The sequence below is a fragment of the Balaenoptera musculus genome, chromosome 13, assembly GCF_009873245.2.
Source record: "Balaenoptera musculus isolate JJ_BM4_2016_0621 chromosome 13, mBalMus1.pri.v3, whole genome shotgun sequence".
In the NCBI taxonomy this organism is placed as follows: domain Eukaryota; kingdom Metazoa; phylum Chordata; class Mammalia; order Artiodactyla; family Balaenopteridae; genus Balaenoptera; species Balaenoptera musculus.
Window position 1 is genome coordinate 65,424,812 of NC_045797.1, and position 22,654 is coordinate 65,447,465.

General features: G+C 53.0%; 1 protein-coding gene across 2 annotated transcripts in view; it reads right to left on the minus strand.

Annotated features, from left to right (window-relative positions):
- The window catches only part of EHD3 (EH domain containing 3), a 30,032-nt gene extending 9,346 nt beyond the window's left edge, over positions 1-20,686 (minus strand). The window contains exons 1-3 of one of the 2 annotated variants that reach the window (XM_036873701.1): positions 19,905-20,685; positions 10,159-10,335; positions 6,234-6,331 (exon numbers count right to left, since the gene is read on the minus strand). In XM_036873701.1, the coding sequence (XP_036729596.1) occupies positions 6,234-6,331; positions 10,159-10,335; positions 19,905-20,131 (502 nt within the window). In that variant the 5' untranslated portion in view covers positions 20,132-20,685. Of the gene's footprint in view, positions 1-6,233; positions 6,332-10,158; positions 10,336-19,904 lie in introns of both variants that reach the window. The other variant, XM_036873702.1, reaches the window with a different exon arrangement.
- Positions 20,687-22,654: the final 1,968 nt, after the last annotated feature.

The window sequence follows — 22,654 nt, forward strand, 5'->3', positions numbered from 1 at the left end:
GAGAGGCCTCTGGCCCCTGAGCTCTCACCAACCCCAGATGGCAGCAGCCGTGCAAGAGGAGCCTCAGCTGCAAAAGCCTGGACGCGGGTGGGGCAGACCCCAGCGAGCTGACCAGCCCCCGCTTGGGGTCGGGCAGGAGAGTGGCAGCAGCAGGCCAGTGCTGCCGGAAGAGGCCGGCCCATGTCCGTTCCGTCCTCACGGCTGGGTCAGGTGCCCCTCAGGCAGGCCCTTGCCTCTCTGCTCGCCCAGGGGTTTATCCTCTCCCACCGCACAGGGAGCTGGGCGGGGCAGGAGCTCCTCCATCCTTCTCCGCTTCCTCTGCGCCCAGCACGGTGCCCCCCACACAGCAGGTGCTCTATCAGCATTTGCTGAACAGACCTGAAATGTGAGCCCTGTTCTGCCTTTTACATCCCAGGGACAGTGAACAAGTCATCTCTGGGCCTCAGTTTTCTGGCCTCTGAATTGGAACCCACCAGACCCTGCCAGAGGGCGGCTGTGAGGATCCAATCAAAGAAGAGGATGCAGGTGAGGCTGCTTGCCTGTGACCCTGGCTGTCCCTACGGCTCTGCCCCTTTATAAAGAGCTCCTTCCAGGCGCCAGTTTCCATGACTTGGGTGTGCTCTGAAGGGGTCACCCGAGGAGCACTGGCCCGGGCAAGCCCACCTCTAGTTTCTGCTCAGCTATGAATTTGCTGTGTGTCCTTGGGCAAGTAGCCTCCCTTCTCTGGTCCTTGGTCTCTTTGCCTGTTAATCCACAGAGTTGGACTGGAAGATCTCTGAGTTTCCTTTCTCAGTTCACAATTCCCTGCTTCTAAGACTGAAGGTATGAGGGTGGGGAGTACAGCAGGATGGATGGAGATTAGAAACAAGGAAGCTCTTGCAGGACAAGGAGAAGGAAGGCTGGGGGCTGCTGTCTTTAATGCCCTGGGCTGCCTATGTGAAGCCTGCTCCTGCCTGAGAACAGGCAGATGGCTTCTGGGAACCTGTTCTAGGATTTCAGAAGCACAGAGGCCTCCTATTCATCCTCCCACTTTTGCAAATTTTGTATGTTCTGGCAAGGCTGGCTATCAAATTACCAACTGGGTAACGCTGGAAGCTTTCTCCTCAGGTGTGGCTGTGAGGAAATGAGAATCAAGCAAGGACTCTGTGGGCTTCCTCTGAAGCTCAGCCTCACTGATCCTGGCTATTCAGAGCCTAGCAGGCTCCAGGCTGGGTATTTAATTATTTCTGTAGACTGGGCTTATGGGTATCCAAGAATGGGAGCATCTGAAAGGCACAGACGTGACCTATTAAGGAAAAGGGAACGGGTCGGCTCTCCCATTTATTCTGTGTGGCCTTAGGCAAGTCTGAACCTCAGTTTTTTCAGCTGAAAAACGGGAATAAAAATGACTGACTGATGAGGGGTCAATGGTAGAACCATGGCAACAAGATAGCGGAGGGAGGGCCCAGACTCAGTCTGGAGTCTCTGCCCTGACGTCTAGGGTGATAGGCCCCCCTTCCCTCGCTGGTCCTGGGAACGGCTCTGAGCCCCAAAATAGGAGCTCTTGAGCACCTGCAGCAGCCCAAGGGCTCATAAGATATGGACTAGTGGGTGGTGGGAGACTCAGGCTCCAGGAGACTGATGGCGAAGCTGGCTGTCCTGGAATTGCGGGTAGCAAGTCTGCCGCCTCTGGAAGATCTGGTGTGCAGGCACCTGGAGCAGAGACTGAGCAGTCTGCAGGGAGCTGGGGCTCTCCCCACTGACCCCAGGCTCCAGTGGAATGGAAGGAAAGCACTTCTAAGTAATGCCAGGCAGGAGGAAGTCAATGAGACAAACACAATAAGTGCGGCAACTCCTTAGTCATCAACCAGCTTCCTTCACAGCCTGAAAGGCAGTGCAGGGGCTTCCCTGGTGGCACAGTGGTTAAGAATCCACCTGCCAGTGCAGGGGACATGGGTTCGAGCCCTGGTCTGGGAAGATCCCACATCCCGCGGAGCAACAAAGCCCGTGCGCCACAACTACTGAGCCTGTGCTCTAGAGCCTGCAGGCCACAACTACTGAGCCTGCATGACACAACTACTGCAGCCCGTGCGCCTAGAGCCCGTGCTCTGCAACAAGAGAACCCAGTGCACTGCAACGAAGAGTAGCCCCCGCTCGCTGCAACTAGAGAAAGCCCGCACGCAGCAACGAAGACCCAACACAGCCAAAAATAATTTAAAAAAAGCTTATTCAAAAAAAAGAAAGGCAGTGCAAGGGTGCTGACAAGGCAGCACATTTCTTTGTATTTTCAGCCACACGATCTCATTTGATCCTCACAACGCTCCATGTGCCAGGAGGTAAACAGGCACACACAGGGAAGGGAGAGGGAACAGAGAGGTTAAGGGGCTCACCCAAGCTCACACAGCCAGGTGGTGGCAAACTCGGGCCTAGGACCCAGATCCTTACTTCCATCTGCAATCCCTTCTCAACTCAGAGCCCTGCAAGGCTGGAGCTCAGGGGGCTGAGCCCTCCAACCAGGCACTTACTTGTGGTGGGTACTTAAAAGGTCCCATCCTGCCCCCCAAAAGCTTTCAAGATTTAAAGACATTTTAGCAAAAGAGAAATTAGAAGGCATCAATTTGCAAAATGTGGGAAGAGTTCAGATGACAAAGGCCACACTACTTGCTTCCCAGAAGTAACCTTGAAAAGCAGCCCAGCAGATTCATCCCAGGCCTCCCAGAGGGCCACAAGTTGTCAGTGCAGCCTTTTAAAGGGAGTCGGGACCCTGCTGCTCTGTCCCCGCGTGTGATGCCCCCAGAGCCGTGTATGTACAGCATGCGGTCTGGGGCCCCAGAGGCCCCAAAGTGAGGATGCCAGGGATGGGAGGATGTGAGGATCAGCCCAGACCCTCCGGGGTCCCCCAGGGGAAAGTTGTACATGAGAGTTTGCCCTCATTCCTCTTCTTTGAGTTCTTCCTGGGCAGGCAGGCCATGATAACGTGCTGAAAAGCCACTGGACGGGGAAGCAGGAGACCAGAATTCCCATCCCAGTTTTGTGACCTGGGCAAGTTTTTTCCTGCTCTGGCCCTCCTGAGTTCACCTGTACAGGAGGGGGTCCACTGGGAGTGATATGTGCAACGCGCCATGGGGTTGCTTTTCTAGGGTGGGGCCTGTGGGGATTTCTAGCCGAGAAACAGACAGGAAATGCGGTTCCCAAGCGTGAGGACACTCAGGCTTCCGGAGCCCTCCCACCTCTGCTGCATCCTTGCTTCTTCCCAGTAATGAGTCCTGGGCTGCATCCTGTCACTTCCAGGAACTGCCTCCCTGCCCCTCTCCCGCCCACCCCAATGCATCTACATCCAGAGACAAGTGTGGGCCTGGGACCTCCCGGGCTCAGGTTCCCGGATGTCCCTTACTTCTGCTCTCCCCCCAAGACACACACAGCCCCCCAGGTCCGGGCAGAGGGGCCACACTTTGTCCAACAGTGGCCTGGGGTCTGAGTGCTTCTTCCCGTGAAGCCTGAGGCCCGGGGAGCCCTTGGGAGCAGCTGGCTTTCCAGAATGTGGCACATCAGGCTTTGGCCCAGAGGTGGCTCTGTGTGGATTTGATAACGATGCCCTGGCATCAGGCTCGGTGAGCGGAACGTGGGCTGGATTTCAGGCTTCATACAGCCCTCAGTCGGGTGCCCTCCTGCAGGGCTGTCTGTGGACTATCCACGGGGCCCTGCCCGGCCCTGGGCTGGATGAAAGCAAGAAGCACCAAATCTGTGCTGCGGCCAAACCCAGAGTTCTGAGAGCCCCGGGCGAGGAGCCACGTGAAGTGCGTTTGGTTCTGTGCACACACTTGTGTGCGTGTGTGGGGAGCGGGGTGTGGAGGGAGGTGTGATGTGTGTAGATGGGGGGTGCATATGTGTATAGGCATAAACTGAACTACTGAGTTCTACGGCTGATTGTGGAAGATGCGGAGGGGGTCTTCATACTGGCAACTTTTCTCATTTGGGGTGCCCCTGATGTCTCAGGGTGTCTGATCCCTGCCCCCCACCCAATTTTCCTGGTCTCTTGTGGAGTGCTGGGGTCAGCACTGCCCCAGGCTGATGATACAGGAATGGCGGCCCAGCTCTCAGCTCTTGTTTTTATCACAGGCTACTTTTGCCAGCAGCTGCATTTATAGTCTAGAATCAGGAAGGCAGAGAACAAACTGGTCTGCATAGATACACACAGGGCTATCACTTCTCCCAGAGGTGGGGTGAGACCTGGTGGTAGTCGGTATGGGGTGGCAGGCAATAGGAAGGGTGGGCAAGAAGAACAAGCCCCCAATTTGCTGTAGAGCAGCCACTGAGGTCCAAAGATAAAGTCAGGAGAAAAGGTAGAGGGATAGGAAAAGAATGGAATGGAACAGAAGCTGAGGAAGGCAGGACTCCCTAGGAGCAGGGCTGCCACGTACAACTGCATAGGCTGTGCACTGCACAACTGCAAGGAAGGCCATTCACGTAGATTAACCTGGGGTTGTTTAACAGGGTGACCCTGGATGGCAGATAAAGAGGAAAGAAGGGAGCTCACTGTGATCCAGACCCAGAGCTGATGTCTGTGTTTCCATTACCATCTGTGGACCTCACGAGGTCATGTGATGGGTATCATTACCCCTTGTTATGCACGGGGACATTAAGGCTAAGGGAGAAAATGTGACCTCTGGAGACCCACAGGTTCTAAAACCCAATGCTCTAAACTCCCAGTCCAGTGCCCTTGGAATCCCTGAAGGCTGGAATCCTCTCTGGACCCACCTGTCAGGCTGCACTAGCCTTGTGTAGCCCCCCACCCCCTGGGTAGTTCAGGTGGAGAATTTTGGCTGCTCTCCAAGCCTTCCTCAAGGAGATACAGGCTATTTGTGTGAAACAGTAAATCCCCTTTAGGCCTAAACTCAGGATGAACTTGGAGGAAGACTTACGGCATGAGGTTAGAGACTGGTCAGGAGAGAGGGAGTATCTAGGGAAACAAATAGAAACAAGACAGAGAGCCACCCACGCTGCACCCTCCCCCGGACCACAGGGCCCTGAACAGGGTGCCAGGGTGCTTACAAAGGGCAGGTAGGCCAGAAGGAGATGCTCCTCCCCCCAGGGCCGTGGGTTCTTTGCCCCCCTCGCCCTTGCACCACCATACATGCACCTCACCCCAGGCACGTGCAGGAGGAAGGCAGACAGTCACCTAAGGTCAGTTAAGGGCAGAGTCCTGGCTGCTGCTCAGAGAGCTCTTGCCAGTCCAAAGCCTCCCCTTCCCGGAAGCTGCCCTCTGAGTGCCGATCTGGCTCCTGCCCAGCTCCCAGCTCCCAGCTCCTAGCTCCAGGACTGGGGTGGCTGTGGCTTCATCAGCTTTTCTTCCCAGCAATACGGCATGCGGCGCAGAAAGGGTTGGGGGCTACCTGGGGCACACAGCATGGTGTGGCAGGAGAGGCTGGGGGAGGGGAGCCGGGAGCTGTAGTTTCAAGATTTTTACAGTATCCATCTAGGAATTTAGAGCTCGGAAAAAACCAGTGATGGTGATGATGATGATGGTCTATAGCACCTCATGTTTGCTGGGGACTTGCTATGTGCCAGGCAGGAGGCTTTTTACCTGTATTATTTCTTTTAATCCTCAAACAACCCTAGAAGGTAGATAGAATTATGTCCCCTACTCTACAGATGAGCCAGCTGAAGGAAAGAAACCCGCCAGGTCACCCTGCCAGGAAGTGTTAGAGGCAGGCTCAGGACGCTGGTGGTCTGGCTCCCGAGTTCCATCTCCCGACCCGCATGCCGGCAACCTCCCTCAGTGAACAATTACCCACATCTGTCTGGAATGAGCAGTTTTCAAGGGCTTTCACATACCCAGCTCCCGACTCTCACGCCCCAGAGCACACTGTCATCCTCACGTTGTTGGCTGGAGTCCTCGGCAGGAACTTGTCTCCCCTGCAGAGCTGCAAGCTCCTGGGGCAGGGGCAGCCGGAACTTCAGAAGCAAGCCAGGGTCTGGCCCATGAAGAAACCCGATGAGGTGCGTAATGCAGACACTGATGTCTCCATTTCACAGATGAGAAGACCGAGGCCAGCCGTCTCCTGAGCTGTAGTGGACCCAAACCCATCTGCTGACCCTTGCCTAGGACGACCCCACACAGCACACGAGGCAGCACTGGCTCATCAAGAGACAGCAAGGCCCCGGGAGCCTCTCTCCTGGTATGGAAGCCAGAGAACGTACCAGAAAGAACACAGCACAGAGTCAGAGCCAACCTTACCAGCTGCCTCACTTACCTCGGCTGATCCTCTGCTTCTCCCCGGAGAGGATGCCCGGCGTGTCGATGACGCTGATGCTCTCCAGCACGGGGTTGGGCAGCTGGGCGCACACGAACCTGCAGGGGTGGGAGGAGACCCGTGGTGAGCCACCGTCCTGTCCTTGCCTCTCAGGCACCCTCGTTTCAGCCCCATGCCAACCTCTCCTGCCCTGGGCAGAGGTTCTGAAGCCCGGCTGCCTTCCAGTGCAGACTCCCAGCTCCAAGCTAGACTCAGCCCCAGTAGTGGGCCCAGGATCTGTACTTTGAGGAAGCTCCCGGGGTGGTCCTAAGGCAGCTGTGGGCCTAGGTTTGTGAGCCCCTGCTGTCGGGGACACCAGGATGTCCAGCCCTTGATCCCTGCCCCCAAGGAGCACAGTCTGGTGGAAGAGCAGAGGCATGCATAAGGACAACCACGATATGGGTGCGATGGGAGCAGCGCCCCCAAGGGAGGTCAAGTGAAGGGCTCGGAAGATCCAAGGTGGAAGGAAGCCTTCCTGGAGGAGGCGGCACTGCAGCTGGCCTCGAAGAGTGGGGCACACCACCCAGGAACGTTTATCTGGGTTTCTAAAAGGCTGTGCAAATACCAAACATTGCTAGTAGGATAGCAGTCAAGCCTTATTCCAGGAAATATTCCCAGTATCACATCCCAAAGTCTCCAAATACAAATTGGTAAACCTAAGCTAGATCCTTCTGACTTCAAGCCTTCTCTCTTAAATGCCATTTTTGGTGGAAGCCAGCAAGGTGTCTGACCATCACAGGTACAGTTCACGGTCCCATAATCTCCAAGAACAGACAGGGAAGGGACCCTCTGCTACCCAGTGAGGTGGCTGCAGAGATGCAGGTTAGGGGACGAGGCTGGGGATGCCCGGGAAAGAGGGTCCGGGAAGCTTCTCAGAGGACGCAGAACCTGAACTGAGACCTCAAAAGATGACCAGCGTTTACCAGGTGGACAGGGGTGTGGGCAGGAAGCCAGCGTACATGCGTGTGCGTGCGTGCGTGTGTGTAGCTATGTGAAGATACAGACATGCACAGAGGGGAGATTGGAATTATTGGAATTATGCTGCCACAAGCAAAATGCCTGGAGTAACCAGAAGCTGGGAGAAGCAAGGAAAGATCCTCCTCTACAGGCTTTGGAGGGAGCATGGCCCCACCAACACCTTGATTTTGAACTTCTGGCCTCCAAACTATGAGTCAGTAGTTATTTTAAAGCCACTCAGTTCGTGGTAATTTATTCTGGCATCCCTAGGAAACTAATAGAAGCAGGTGTAAACGCAGCCCAGAAATGAGGGGCGGGGAGAGAAAAAGAGGGGGTGAGGGAGTGTGTGTGTGTGTGTGTGGGGGGGGGGGTGTGTGCAGGCACCATTCCAGGAGAGCGCTCATCACTGAGCGAGAACCAGAAGGCTGGAGCCCCTAGAGATGTGGCCGAGACAGGGAGGCAGGTGCCAGATCGCAAGGGCCTTCAAAGCCACATTAAGAGACGTGGATTTTATACTGAGGGCGGTAAAAATCCATTGGAACATTTTAAGCACAAGAGTGCCACAGTCTGATATGATGGTTGTCAGCATGTCCAGTTCAGTTCAACAAATATTTATGAAGCATGTGCTGTGTTTCTGGCACTGCGCTAGATAGCGGGGGCAGAAAAGTCCATGGCACAGCCCTCGCCCTGCCGAAGCCCATGGTTTTCATTGTGCCTGGGGCCCAGCCACATTCGGGTCCTTAGGTTCTAAGGCACACCCCAGCATTCCTCAATACATTCCACGTTTTGCTGAAGCCACCTTGAGCGGGGCTGCTGTCACTTGGTGACCAGAAGGTCGTGTACATGGGGCGGCTGGTGTTTGGGGCCAGGGCTGCGGTTGAGGTATCACCCAGGCTGGGTGCCTGGAGTGAGAAGGGCAGGGGGCTGAGGGTGCCACCAGGTCATAGGAGCCAGAGACCAAGGGGACCAGGGTCTGCTAGGGAGGCAGGAGGAGGGCCAAGGAGCTGAGAGGGACTGCTGGTTAAGAGAAACCAATACCCAAGAGAGATGGGGTAAGGTGAGGACGGAAAGTGCTCACCGCTTGTCACTGAGAGGTCACAGATGACCTTCACACGGGCAGCTGTGACGGGGTGAGGCCATGTTCCACAGGTTGGGGGACAGGAAGAAGTGAGGAGGTGAAGCCCTGAAACTTGGCTGCGAGAGGAAAGCGAGGCGGTAAGGGCTAGTAGGGCCTGCTGCAGGGCTTGCAAGAGCAGATAGATAGTTCCAGGCGGAGAAGGAGCCAAGGGAGGGGGGGAGCTGTCAGAAAGAGTAACTGACAGAGCCGTCCCTGGGCAGATGGCCGGATGCACGGGTTGGGGGCGCAGGGGTGCAGACCTGAGGAGAAAAGAGAGGACTCAGGTCTCTGCAGGCTGCGTGGACGGCAGGGGCGGGGTTGGGGGGACAGGACTGATGCAAGTGAACTCCCTTTACGGACAGTTTAAAACAAACCAACTACAGGGAACCCATGGATACGGGCTTCCATCTTCTCTAGAATAGGAAGCAAGGTCATCTGCAGAGAGAGGAGGCTGAGGTGTCTGGAGAGGGCTTGGAACACTCACAGAGAAAGGGAGGGGAGATGTCAAGGGCCGCGAAATGGGATCACGGGGCAGCAGGCATCCGGGGTGTAGCCTCCCTGTGGGTGTGCGGCTGCAGTGAGGCTGGTGGCACATGGAGGGCCCTCTCCCACCCCACCCCCGCCCCAATCCTGTTATCCCTCCAATGGATGTGCCTGACAGATCCCCGGCCAACAGTTAATCTACACATCTGTCACCCAGCTGTCGCGCGCTCCTATAGAGAAGCACGAACCTTACGGTGCCATCTACGTATGCAGTGCCATCTATGTATGTCGTAGTGTTCCTGAATTAAGCCACATTCTCTCAGTCCTCTGTGTGTATGTGTTTGTGTGTATATATATATATATTTTCAGTTTTCTCTGCCTGGAATGTCCTTTTTTTTTTTAACCCTTTCAGTGTGATTTCACTCATGATTGAACATCCGGTTCAAATGCCAACTTTTCCGCCAAGTCCTCTTGCCTTGGAGGAGGACATTACTATTATCCTATTTTACAGATGAGAAAAGTGAGACACAGACCGGTCAGGTAACCTGTCTAAGATTGTGGTGTTATTTGGCAGGATTTGAACCCAAGTCAGTCTGAAGCCAAAGCCCATAGTCTTTACTCTAAATGCCTTCAGTTAGAGAAAGTAGTTTAAAAAATTTTAAATGCAATACAGATGCAACATTGTGGTGTGGATCTACATAACAAGCATGACCAGGGGATCAGCCTGCATTCTAGTTAAGCAGAATAATGGGAAGGCCTGGGTCAGCTTGCCAAGCAGTCTCTAGAGCTTCCTCCACTCAAACTGACCCAATGGCCCTGGTGTCTGCAGGCTGACTTGTCCCAGGGGAGGTGACTTGTCCAAGGTCACAGAGTGAGTTTAGTAGGGGGGTCAGTGCTCAAAGCCAGGGCTTCTACCTTACGTCCAGGGCTCCTGCCACCAAGTAAAAACAATATCTAGGCACAGAGAGGAACCTTCCCTTGTCTCCTTCCAGTTGGATGCAAAGCCCTTCCGTAGTTTAGGCAAAAGCTGGGAACTACAAAAAGCAGCCCTCTCTGCTTTTACTGAAGGGAGGTACACATTAGAGAAATGTGATTTAACTAGTTGAACCCTTCCCCCAACTTGATTGGGAGAAATCAGCTCAGTGTTTGCAGCTCCTGCATCCCTAATCAATGGTGGTTTCATTCCCAGCAAGAAGGGGACAATCAAGAGAGATTCCAGGTCTGGAAAAAGTACAGAGTTTCCCAGGACCCTGCCCCGCCCTTTCACCTCTCATACTCCAAGAAGAAAAGAGAGCCCCCAAGGCCTGTGTGTGTTCCCTCTGCACTCACCTGTTCAAGAAGGCATTGCCAAAGGCGTTCAGTTTCCTGAAAGGTTTCTTAGGATCCACCACCAGGGCATTCCCGGGGATGATGCCCTCCACCTCTCCCTGCATCACCGCAATGAAGGAGTCCGTGGTCGGCTCGGGCCCAATCCTCATGCCTGGGAAATCCTGTTCCAGCAGGTACCTGGCAGAAGGGAACACAGTCATGATGCAGGGATTCTATTCACAGATCAACACCGCATGCCTACCACAAGGCAGACAGTGTGAGTCATGGCAGAGGGGCAGATCCAGAGCAAGGAGATTTCACAGCAGGGGGAGATTTTCACCGATGGGGAGTCCAAAGACCGTTGGGAAGAGGTGGGATTTCAGTTGAACTTAAAATAACAAATCTGTCCTTCTTGGTCCTTCTCTTTTTCCCTCCATGAAGCAGTGCCGGGGGTGTGGGGCGGGGGGCGCGGGGAAGAGCAAGGTTTGGGCTCAGAAATAAAGCATGGCTTGAAACTGATTCCTACACAGAATATTGTAGACTTCACAGCTGTAGGGAGTCTGCCGAAGTCCCTGCACACAGGCATGGTTAGAATTAGATCACCCATAGGCTCTGCTGGCCATTCATAGGTCCTTATTTATTTATCTGCTTAGTCAGTCGCTTAATGTAAAAACAGCTCGTACATAATACAAACTGTGTGACAGGAACACTATGACAAGTGGATGTCCATCCCACCCTAGACTTTTGGTCCCACCCTCTAGCACAGGTACCAGGCTGTAGCCCCAGGGGACAGGTGCCTCTCTTTGCTCTGCTCCAGGCCTGGGCAGTGAGAGCCCAAGGCCACTGCCCTTCTCCACAGCTCCCTTTAGAACACATGGTGAGCCACAGAATGAAGAGAACAGGCTGGAAAGACAACCAGGCCCTTTGGAAGGAGCTCAGAACAGCTTTGAGCCCAAACAGCTTACGGCTGGACTTCGGGCGGAGGAGCCCAGAACTGCCCTGGGCTGGGACAGGCCAGAGAAGAGTCCTAGGGTCCATGATGGACAAGGAGCTAAGGGGTGTGTTGCCCAACAAACACAGACCCTTGGGTGAGCCCACACCGTGTGCCAAGACCCTCCCCCTAAACCTTGCGGGCCAATGTTCATGCTCAGAGGGAAAAGTCAAGGAGCCCTCAGGAGAAGAGATGGCAAGTCAGAGGCTGCTGGCTGGGGAGAGAGCCTGAGACCTCCAGGACCAGCGGTCCTCAGCTGGCTGCCCATGGAGCAACCGTGGAGCTCCAGCTGCCGGTGCCGGGGCCCAGCCCAGAGGTTCTGACCCACTGGCTCCGGGCGGGGTCCTGGCGACCGGTCCTTTTTAGGAACTCCCCAGTTGATTCTGATGTGCAGCCGGGGTTGACAGCCTACTCTAGACCCTGTCATTATGCTGATAACACCACTGACACTCAATAGCACGTCCATGCCATACATCGCACTCATCACTTTGAGAACGTATCTCTTTCTGGCTCCACCGCACCCCTGTAGGTAGCTACAGTAGGGCTCTGCGTATCCGCGGGTTCCACATCTGAGGATACAACCAACCGCAGAGGACCCGTGGTTGAATCCAAGAATGTGGAACCCGCGGATCCGGAGGGCCGGCCTTACTGTGCCATTTTACATACGGGACTTGAGCATCTGCGTGGGAGGTGGGGTCCTCGAACCAAGGTCCCGCGGATACTACCAAGGGACGGCTGTACTGAGGAAACCCAGGCTTTGAAGGGTTTCCTCAGTACAGCTGTCCTATTAGCTCACTATTAATTCTTTAACGTGATGGAGCTGGAATCCAAACCCTTATCAGTCTAACACCAAATCCTTTTCTCTTCAACTGTCTTCTACCCCGAGGAAATGCTCTCTGCCCACCCTGTGCCACCCCAAGGTGGGCCTGCTCTGCCCAGCGCGGGGCAGCCAGGGGCACTGGCTGGGGTTTCTTCCGGCTCATCGACATCCCTCTCTGTCCTGAGCTGTTAGTTTACTCTGTGCTTCCAGGGCAGTTCAAGTCGGGTTGCCACGGGCTCCCTCCCCAAGGAGCTGGCAGGGGAGCTGCTGCAGAGGGGCCGCTGCCCAGGGCCACCCCACCTGCACCGGAAGCTTTAGGTTGCCTTGGGAAGCCCCCCATCTCCCCCCAGGATCCCAGCCCCACATTCTGGGTGTGAAGACAGGATTTCCTCCCATCAGAGGACCATTTTGAAAGCTGGATTGTGATGAGGAAAGATCACCACAGCTGCACTTGGACGATGCTTCATGCTTTCTCAGACGCTCCTCCTTCAGGGTTTCGGGCAAGAGACAGGGAACCTCAGGGCCTGGGGCCAGCAGACCTGGTTTCTCTAACCTTCAAAAGGTTCTCGACCCCTGCAAACCTCAGCACTTTCCTCTGTAACATGGGAGATCATTGTTCTGATTTATTAAGCACCTGTGATGTGCCAGGTACTGTTCTAGACTTTCCATGAATTGTCTCGTTTCATGTCACGTTTCTGCTGATGTGAGCACTTATGACCCTTATCATCAAATGGGCCTCATGGGTGAACCCACCTAATCGGGTGTTCTGAGGGTTAAATAAGTTACAGACCTTAAGCACATAAACCAGTACCTAGAACCTAGATCACCATCCCATTTTACAGAAGAGAAGATAAAGATTAAACTATTTGCTGCAGGTTATGCAGTCAGTAAACAGCAGAGCTAGGATTTGAATCTAACACTCACGCTCCTAACCACTACGTTCGCTGTCTCCCTTCCTGCCTGAGGTATCTCCTTGATCAGGAAATGCAAAAGGGCTGAGCACGCCCTTGGGACTAGAAGAAGTGGGGCAAGAAAGCCACAAAAGAATCTGGTTTGGCAGGAGGCTGGCCCTGGGGGCAAGGTTAGGCTTCAGGGCCCACAAACCCAGGAACTACTCATCTCCATAAACATCTGCCCTTGGGGTTCACACTTCCTCGGTGGGTGGGACGTGGCAGCAAAAGCTGTTGCTATCAGGTGACCCAAGCAGGCCCCAGGCCCACTGGATCTAAAAGGATATTCTTGGGACTTGAAGCAGTTTCACGAGAATCAACACCATGATCTGGAAACCCCACCCATGCTTGGCCCATGTGCAGGGAGCACCGGTCCCAGTGGGTGCCTGGGTGAGAAGCCCCAAGCAGGGGGTGTGGCATGGGTGAATTCTGAGGCAGAAGGAGGGTGGTGGATATCATCAAAGGCTTCAGGGACGGCTGAAATAGACAGGGGTGGAAGCAAACAGCCTGAGGCGCCCTTGAAAATGCCCAGCCTGAACACTGCCAAGCAGCAGTGAGGAAGTACCTTCCTGACCCAGGCGGCTCAGATTTCATCCCTGAGATGCACTGTGCTGGCAGGCAAAGGGTGCTGCGCCCCAGCATAGCGGGGGGCCACTTCCTGGGACGTTCTGGAGCCGCAGCCTCAGGCGGCCCAGCCAGGGCCTGGAGGCTGGAACTGCTGTCCTGCCTCCTCGGCTAAACCCACATGACCCCAGGTTTGCCGACCACACATGAGACTGGAGAAATACAGAGTCCAGTGAAGCCAACAGCAAGTCCAGGGATGCAGTCAGGCCAAGCAGAGGGCTGGGTAAATTCTCAGGGACATTTAGCTATGGCCTGCAGCCCCAAGTGCCCCCTTAACAAAGCCACCACTGTGTCCAGAAAGGAAAACCTATTGAGGAATATCATGGCTGCTTCTCTATGGGGAGTGATACAGCTGGCCTCTGTTGCCAGGCAAAAACATTCCCAAGGCAGTGTAAAAAAAGAAAAGTTAATTCAAGCCTGGGTGGGAGCAGCTGAGATGGGGAAGCAAGAGAATAAGGCGGGGCCGACAGGCTGAGCACCCGCTGTAAGGCCGGTGGCGACCTTTCCCTGAATTATTCCACTTAATCGGTCCTAGAAGCACTGTGGGATGGCTGAATTATTTCAGTTTTGCAGGTGAGCAAGTTGAGATGGAGTCTGCCCGAGTTCAGGGCCAAATACAAATATTTAGAGGCCCAAAGAGCTGAAAAGTTTTGGGTCCCCCCTCCTTGCTATCCAATGTAAGATAAATACTAAACCATAAAATGGGTATAGGGAAGTCCAACGCAATTCAGATTTTACCCATGAGGCCTACTTTTCTTCATATTTTTCTTAAGCAAACTCTTTCCTAACATTTCCCTCATCTTTTGGTGTCCTGCTTGGCTGGCAATCTAAGCATGTGGCTTGCATTACTGGTGACCTAAACACCCAGGGTAAGGCGTGGAGCCAAGAATCTTAACCCAGTCTCCAGTGTACCCATCTCTGCAACAGCGGGACCAACCCTCCCCGCTGCTGGAGCAGCATCCAAGGCGAGGAACAGAGGGCCCGGGGCCACAAGAAGTGCCACCAGAGGCCTTGGGCTGGCTGGACCCTCCACCTTGGCTCAGTTAGGGAATGCGCCTTGGTGGGTGTCTGCTTCATCACAGATATGACCTTGGACAAGTCCCTCAAGAGCCCACTGCCTCAGTTTCCCCAGTTTATAGAGCAGGGCTAATCCTGGGTTTCTAACTAGCTCAGAGGGTTAGAGTGAAGGTTTTGAGATGACATACTTGAGTTTGGGAAAAGCAAAGGCTACACCAGACATGCGCCCACATTGGCAGAGACAATAATTAGAGAAAACAAATGTCTCATCACTGCCTGTAAGAACTCAGCGCATTTCTACCTGGACTCCAAATCCAGGGCCCTCGCCGCCTCTGTGAAAATCCACATAGCTCTTAATTTGCATATCTTCAGGTAGACGCAGAAGGCACGTATCACTTTCTGCCCGTGTTATAGGTTATTCGTGTTATATATCTGTATCTCGGTTTGTTTTGTTTCTGTGTTTTTGGCCGCACCATGTGGCGTGTGGGATCTTAGTTCCCTGACCGGCGATCGAACCCGTGCCCCCTGCAGTGGAAGCGAGGAGTCCTAACCACTGGACCACCAGGGAATTCCCATATATATCTGTATCTTTGATTTCTCTAAGCCTTGTGTACCTCAGCTTTAAAATGGGGTCAAGACAATAATGCTTGTCCTGTCAGCCTCTCGGGGTTCCGGGGATACCGTAAGTCACTCCACGGACACAAAGTGACGTAGGAGGTGGGGGACTCAATGGCTGAGTTGAGGTCTGAGTCAGCTCTCTGCTGCACTGTCCCTGGGGCGCAGCAGCCTCCACCAGGGATCAAAGTGACCCCAGGACAAAGGAGGCCAGTGGCCAGACTGTCAAGCCTCCCACTAGCCTTGCCTTGTCCGCCCACCCCTGCAACAGGCTGGCCTGAGTGACCCTATGAGGTGTCACTATTCGCATGTTAGAGACAAGGACACTGAGGCTCAGAAAGGTCAGACCTTCCTAACATGGTCTCTTGGCTGGGAACTGGTGGGGCCTGGGTTCTGCTGGGCCGCCCGTGTTCTTTCCGTGGCTGCGTTCTGCTGTCAGTGGGAGTGGGATGGAGCCCTTCCCCAGAGGTCCTTCTCCCAATGACCTCCACTCCTGACTCTCAAGGCAGATCTTAAGCCGGACCTCAGGCAGGTGGACCCAGTGTCTCTGCCCTAGGCCCTCTGCTCCCTTGAGTAACACTCAAGCCTTGTAAGAGGCAGGTGGATTTCCACCTAGTCCCACTTAAAGACCATCAGGTCAGAGCCCTGGCAGGAAAAGGACATCCATGGACCTCAGAGGGGGGACAGGAGTGAGGACTTGCAGGGGCCGTGGCTGGCAGGATGGGCCTGGCAGAGGTCAGTGGGTCTACCTGGAATAGAAGGATGGCCCCTTCTCTAGCCCTTCAGCTTTCCAGAGAATCATCTTTCCTGGGTGGTGACGCTGCCATGAGGCCTGGGCAGCAGAGATGCCAGGGAGATGATGGGAGAGGGCACAACCACAGGCAAATGCTGCGTCACCTTGGGGGGAGGATGCAGAGAGCCCCCTGAAAAAGTGGGGGAGGCCGAAAGGGCTGGCTGAGCAGCCCCCCCGACTGGCCCACCCCACCATGTGCTCATTCATAGTTGAGAGTCTGGGTCACGCTATAGAAGAGCCACAGGCGATCCTCAAGACCAGCTCAGATCTCCCTGTGGAGCACCAGGCAGCTTAGCTCCAGCAGCCCTGGGCCCCATACCCAGTGCCGCCGCGGTCCAGCGAGGCCTCCCTTGCGGCCCCTCAGACACTGGGGACACTGGGCCTTGCAGTCCCTGGGACAGCCAGTTATTCACCTCCACGACCAGGGGGCCAAACGGTGAGAGAGAGGAGGGACTTGAGGCTTCAGGCCAGCAGGAGGAAGAGTGAAGAGAGAAAAACAGCAGAGGAGGGAGGGAAGGCTGTCAGGCCAGAAGGACACAGAGCTACTGTACTTGGAAGAGGCAGCCTGTGTTGAAGGAAGCATCCACCAGGCCAATTTATTGTTTATTATCCTGCGTTGCCGGGCCTTAGGCCAGGGAAGTTATTTCAGGCAGAGGTCATAGAACATTAATTAGTTGTTAGAAGAATGTCCTTTTCTGTATGTTCTTCCTGAGACAAGAAATAGACCCTGAGGCAAGTACATATAACTGAAAGTGGATGGACACTCAGGTGGCAAAAGGCCAAGGGCCAGGGAATGAAGAGGCAAGTCTGCTTCCGAGGGAAAGGTCCCTCGCAGGTTCAGGCCGGAACACAGACCTGAATCGCTGTGTTCAAGGCAAGAAGCAGGGATGGGAGAGGGCGTAGCTGAGAAGGCAGGCTGTACTCTGCACCCAGGCGCATTTAGCTACCCCAAGGGGAACTTTCTTTGCTTTGGGGGAGGGGTGTTGTACCAGCCTACCCTCTTGGAAAGCAACTCAAAAATATGACTCTTAATACCAAGATTAAAAAGTAAGAAAATGTTAAAAAAAAACCCAAAACAAAACAAAAAAACAACCCCAGAACTCTGTACAACCTTTGGCCTAGTGATTTCACTTCTGGGAATCTCTGAGAAAACAGTCTAATATGTGGAAAAATATTATGCACAGAGATATTCAGGGTGATTCTACAATAGCAAAAAATAAAATTAAAAACAACTTCAAACATTCAAAAGAAGTAGATGGGTTAAATGAATAACTGCATATACATGCAGTGAAATATCATGTGGCTCTTAAAAATAATGCTTACAAAGATTTTTTTAATTTACCCGGGAAATGCTCATGCCATAAGTGAAATAAATCCACATACAAAATTACATTATGGCATGATCTCAACTGTGTTATAAAATAGCTAAAAATACTGGGAAAGAGATATATATATATAAAAAATATTTTAAATGGTTTCCCTAGTCGTGGGATGATGGGGCATTTTTTTCTTCTTCCTCAAATGTATTCTTGTCTGCATTTTCCAATTTAAAAAAATAGCTGTTCAGTGGATTTAATGAGAAGAAAGGAAAATATGTAATTTGGTTTTGGAGGGCTTCCCTGTGCTGCAGCCCCTCCTCCCCTGCTGGTAGTCTCTCCCTCAAAGGGAGACAGCGTTTGATGCACGAGCTAAATTCAGTTACTGACATGAGTGGGGAGGGAGAACGCTTGTACTCGGAGGATAAGAGAGAGGAGGGATCTGCTTCTCCTGGCCTTCCAGTCTCCCTCAGATAAGGAGTAATCTATGGCAACTTGGCTCTGCCACTTTCTTAGACCCAGTTAACAGCGAGCATGACTCAGGCAAAGCCAGGACAGTGTCTCAGACAAGAGGCACGTCTACTGCTCCAGGATCCTGCCCTCAGGGACGCTAGCTTCTCCCCATCTCCCCTCCCATTCTGCAAACCTCTACTGGGAGCTCCTGTAGCTGAGACCCCAGGCAAGGCCCCAGGGAGCTAAGGCACAGTAGTAAGTGCTGGTGCTACAGGAAGAAGAAGCCCTAAATAACGTACTACGAATTATAACCAAGGTGTGTCCAGAGGGCTGCAGAAGGCTGTGCAAGGGCAGGAGCCACCTGTAAGAGGCCTGTGCTTCCCATGGGGCATAAACCGGGCCAGGCGGAGGATGCGTGTTACAAAGGAAACCGTGAACAGAACCCAGGTAGCTCTGAAGTGCCTTTGGCAGCAATGGGTGTTTAACAAAATAAGGGAGATGGATTAGATCAGAGGTTCTTGCCCTAAGGGCCAAGGCAGCCCTTGGACCCCCCAAATTATATGTAAATTTGGGATGTATGTGCATTTTTCTAAAGATGGGTTCACATATTTCATCAGATTTTCAAAGGAGGTACTGACCTTTTGAAAAGTTAAAAAGCAAAGAATTAGATTCATCATTAAGGGCCCTTGTAGTTCTAACAATATAAGATATCCAAAAGCCAATATTCCCCCTGGGTACCCAACTTCAGAAATCACTCAGCCTCTCAAAGCTGCTGAGTCCAAGGCTGTCCACCCCACAAGGAAAAACTCATCTGGTGTTCCATTCAGACATGACATGTTAATATGGTACATGCCCTGCTTCCAAAAGGCTTGTGTTAAAAGCTTAGAGCTAGGGAAAATCTGAATCTAGAAAATCAGGAGCCAGACTGTGAACACTTTTCTGCTTTCCTCGCCAAACAAAGCACAGTGTTTTGCATGTTGCAGGTGCTTGGTCAATGAATGGAAACAAGAGCACCCCTGCTTCAACACCTTCCACAGGAGATGAGCACCATTGACTCTGGGGGCGGTGGGCACAGCACACATCACCACTCTGTACGAGCCTGACTCTCAACACAGAGGGCCACGAGCACCCTCGACAGCTTTCAGGGCTGTGAATGAGGCCAAGGAAGATGGCCTGGCCTTGAAGGCTGTGTGGACTGAGGACTGGAGAGAAGCCTGTCTTCTAAAGATAGGAAAGGTCCTTATCACTCTGGTGGGCAATATATGGACCTCTCTGAACGCAGGGTGGACAAGCTGACTTCCTGAGGATCCCTCCAGCCCAGGGATTCTGTAATTCAAGGGGATGAATGACTCACCCTCAGAGTTACAGGCATTTAGCCAACCATCTCCTCCCATGCATCCAGGACCTGCATCCCAGGTCAGCCTCCCACCCTGTTATATGGCTCTGAACAGTGTATTTAACCTCTCTATGCTTCAGTTACCTCACCTGCCAAGTCAAGGGGCTGGATGAGACCATGGCCAATATCCCTTCCACCTCCAAAAGACTTTAATATGATTACTGAGCCATTAAGATCAATGGAAAAGAAAAAAGCATTCTGCTTCTGGACACTGCTTGTCGCCAGTCTCCAAGAGATATCTGTAGGAGCTCTGCTCAGTGAAGGAAACGGATAAAAGAAGGGCAAGTGGAACTACCAGACAGAGGGCCACAGGCTCCCAAGCCCACCTCCTCAGCTGCAACTGTAAAGACCTCAGATGAGTGGCTGAAGCCTTTAGAAGGCAAGGGAAGTGGTCCTGCCCATCAAGGGTATGTCCCTACAAGGAGAGGGGGTAAGACAGCCCCACCAGCCTAAGGTACTCTTGCGACCAGGAGCTTTCTCACTTGGGCTTCCTGGGTTTCAGTTTCACCGTCCATAAAATGGGAAGAATAGGGATGGCTCTGAATTTTAACACTTCAGACTGACCACCAAAGCCAAGGGCTAAGTGCAGTGGAGAGGCACTAGGTAGGATGGAGAAGGGGACCATCCAATGAAATTGTGGGGTAAGCTTTGGATACCCGCACAAAAGGATTTCTTCAGAGCCTTCAAATGAAGACTTCCCGCTTGTCTCCACGCAGGAGGGGACATCGGGAGTGAGCGGAGGGCCTAAGCGCTGGGCGGCTGGGTGGGCTGCGGGGGCCCTGGCCGGCTCACCTGATGAAGGTGGTCTTCCCGGTGGAGTACTGGCCCACCAGCAGGACCATGGGCTTGTTGTCGAAATCAGCATCCTCCAGGGCGGGGGAGTGAAACTCGTGGAAGCGGTAGTGCTCTTCCAGGGGCAGCAGCTTGGTCCTGTAGAGTTTCTTGAGACCCTCGCTCACCGTCTGGAAGACCTCGGGGTCCTTCCTGCGGCGGTCATCGGAACGCAGCCAGCTGAACATCGCGGCCACCGCTCGCCCTCTCGGGCCCGGTGCGCAGTCCCAGCAGGAGGGCGCGGAGTCCGGCGACCCCCGTTCCTTGGGGAAGGCGTCCTGCAGGGCGGGTCCGCCGGGCTCGCAGCTGCGCCGCCGCCTCACCGGAGCGCGGGGCTCAGCCACACCATGGCCGGCGCGCAGGGCTCGGGGGTCCCTGGGGCGACTGCGCGGGGCCGCGAACGCGCTCTTCCCCTGCTCCTGGGACCAAGCCCAGGCCCGGCTTCATCCAGCAACCAAGGCCAGAGGGAGATAAAATATCTGGGCTGGGCGGGAGGGCTGCGATCTTGGGAAAAAAGTCAAACCTGCAATTAAAATGTCAGATGCCGGGGTTCCCGGTCTCCCCCAGCTCTCTCCCGCTTTGGTTCGGGTGCAGTTTAGAGATGCTTTGGCTCTGCTCCCGCCCGCCTGGGAGGCTCAGGGGAGGAGGGGGCGCTGCCCACCCAGCGGACAGCTCAGCATCTGCAGCCGCAGCCCGCAGCCCCAGGCGCCTGTTTTAATGCCAGCCGTGCAGGAAGCCGGCTCGCGGAGGAAGTCCCCGAGTACTGGCAAGGCTGGCGTGGCCCTGCGGCCCCGGCGGGGAGAAGCTGAGCAGGGCGCCGCCATGTTTATGGGCAGTCGCCCCACTAGGGACCCGCGACCGCTTGCTGCCTGGAAAGGGAGGGATGCTGAGCCCGGCGGGAACGGTCTGGTATTTCATTCCCGGCCACTGGAGGTTTGATTTGGGAACAGCGCCCTCTCAGGGACAGCTGCGAAGACAGAGTTGACCTGCTTCACGCTCTCCTTGCTCTTAGATATAGTCTTTCCTTTAGTTGCTGAGTTCAATTCCTTAGGATGACAGGTTCTCTATTACTTGGGAATATTTTTCTTGGGGCATGGAAAGAAGAGCCCAATATCAGCTTGCCCCGAATGACCAAAACTGTCACTACCCAAACTTTTTGCTAGGTCTAGGATGAAGTCAAAACCATTTTCATTCATTCATTCATTTGTTCATTCCGTCCAGTAAAACCAAACAAAACAAGCAAAACCTCCACAAGTATTGAACCGGTATTACGGCACAATTTTGGTAACTGTGGTTACAAACTTGATCACCAAGATGAGCACATACAGTCTCTCCCTTCCAGGAGCTCCAGCCCAGGCCGGCCTTAAAGAGGAGATAGGAGCAGAGGGCCCTGGGTGCACAGCGGGAGGAGGCATTCTTTTTGCCTGGATAATATGAGGAAGATGTCACAGAAAGCATGACTGTGAGCTGGATCTTTTTTTTTTTTTAACATCTTTATTGGAGTATAATTGCTTTACAATGGTGTGTTAGTTTCTGCTTTATAACAAAGTGAATCAGCTATACATATACATATATCCCCATATCTCTTCCCTCTTTGTGTCTCCATCCATCCCACCCTCCCTATCCCACCCCTCTAGGTGGTCACAAAGCACCGAGCTGATCTACCTGTGCTATGCAGCTGCTTCCCACTAGCTATCTATTTTACGTTTGGTAGTGTATATATGTCCATGCCACTCTCTCTCTTTGTCACATCTTACCCTTCCCCCTCCCCATATCCTCAAGTCCATTCTCTAGTAGGTCTGTGTCTTTATTCCCGTCTTGCCACTAGGTTCTTCATGACCTTTTTTTTTTTTCTTAGATTCCATATATATGTGTTAGCATACTATATTTGTTTTTCTCTTTCTGACTTACTTCACTCTGTATGACAGACTCTAACTCCATCCACCTCACTACAAATACCTCCATTTCGTTTCTTTTTATGGCTGAGTAATATCCCATTGTATATATGTGCCACATCTTCTTTATCCATTCGTCCGATGATGGACACTTAGGTTGCTTCCATGTCCTGGCTATTGTAAATAGAGCTGCAATGAACATTTTGGTACATGACTCTTTTTCAATTATGGTTTTCTCAGGGTATATGCCCAGTAGTGGGATTGCTGGGTCGTATGGTAGTTCTATTTTTAGTTTTTTAAGGAACCTCCATACTGTTCTCCATAGTGGCTGTATCAATTTACATTCCCACCAACAGTGCAAGAGGGTTCCCTTTTCTCCACACCCTCTCCAGCATTTATTGTTTCTAGATTTTTTGATGATGGCCATTCTGACCGGTGTGAGATGATATCTCATTGTAGTTTTGATTTACATTTCTCTAATGATTAATGATGTTGAGCATTCTTTCATGTGTTTGTTGGCAATCTGTATATCTTCTTTGGAGAAATGTCTATTTAGGTCTTCTACCCATTTTTGGATTGGGTTGTTTGTTTTTTTGTTATTGAGCTGCATGAGCTGCTTGTAAATCTTGGAGATTAATCCTTTGTCAGTTGCTTCATTTGCAAATATTTTCTCCCATTCTGAGGGTTGTCTTTTGGTCTTGTTTATGGTTTCCTTTGCTGTGCAAAAGCTTTTAAGTTTCATTAGGTCCCATTTGTTTATTTTTGTTTTTATTTCCACTTCTCTAGGAGCTGGGTCTAAAAGGATCTTGCTGTGAT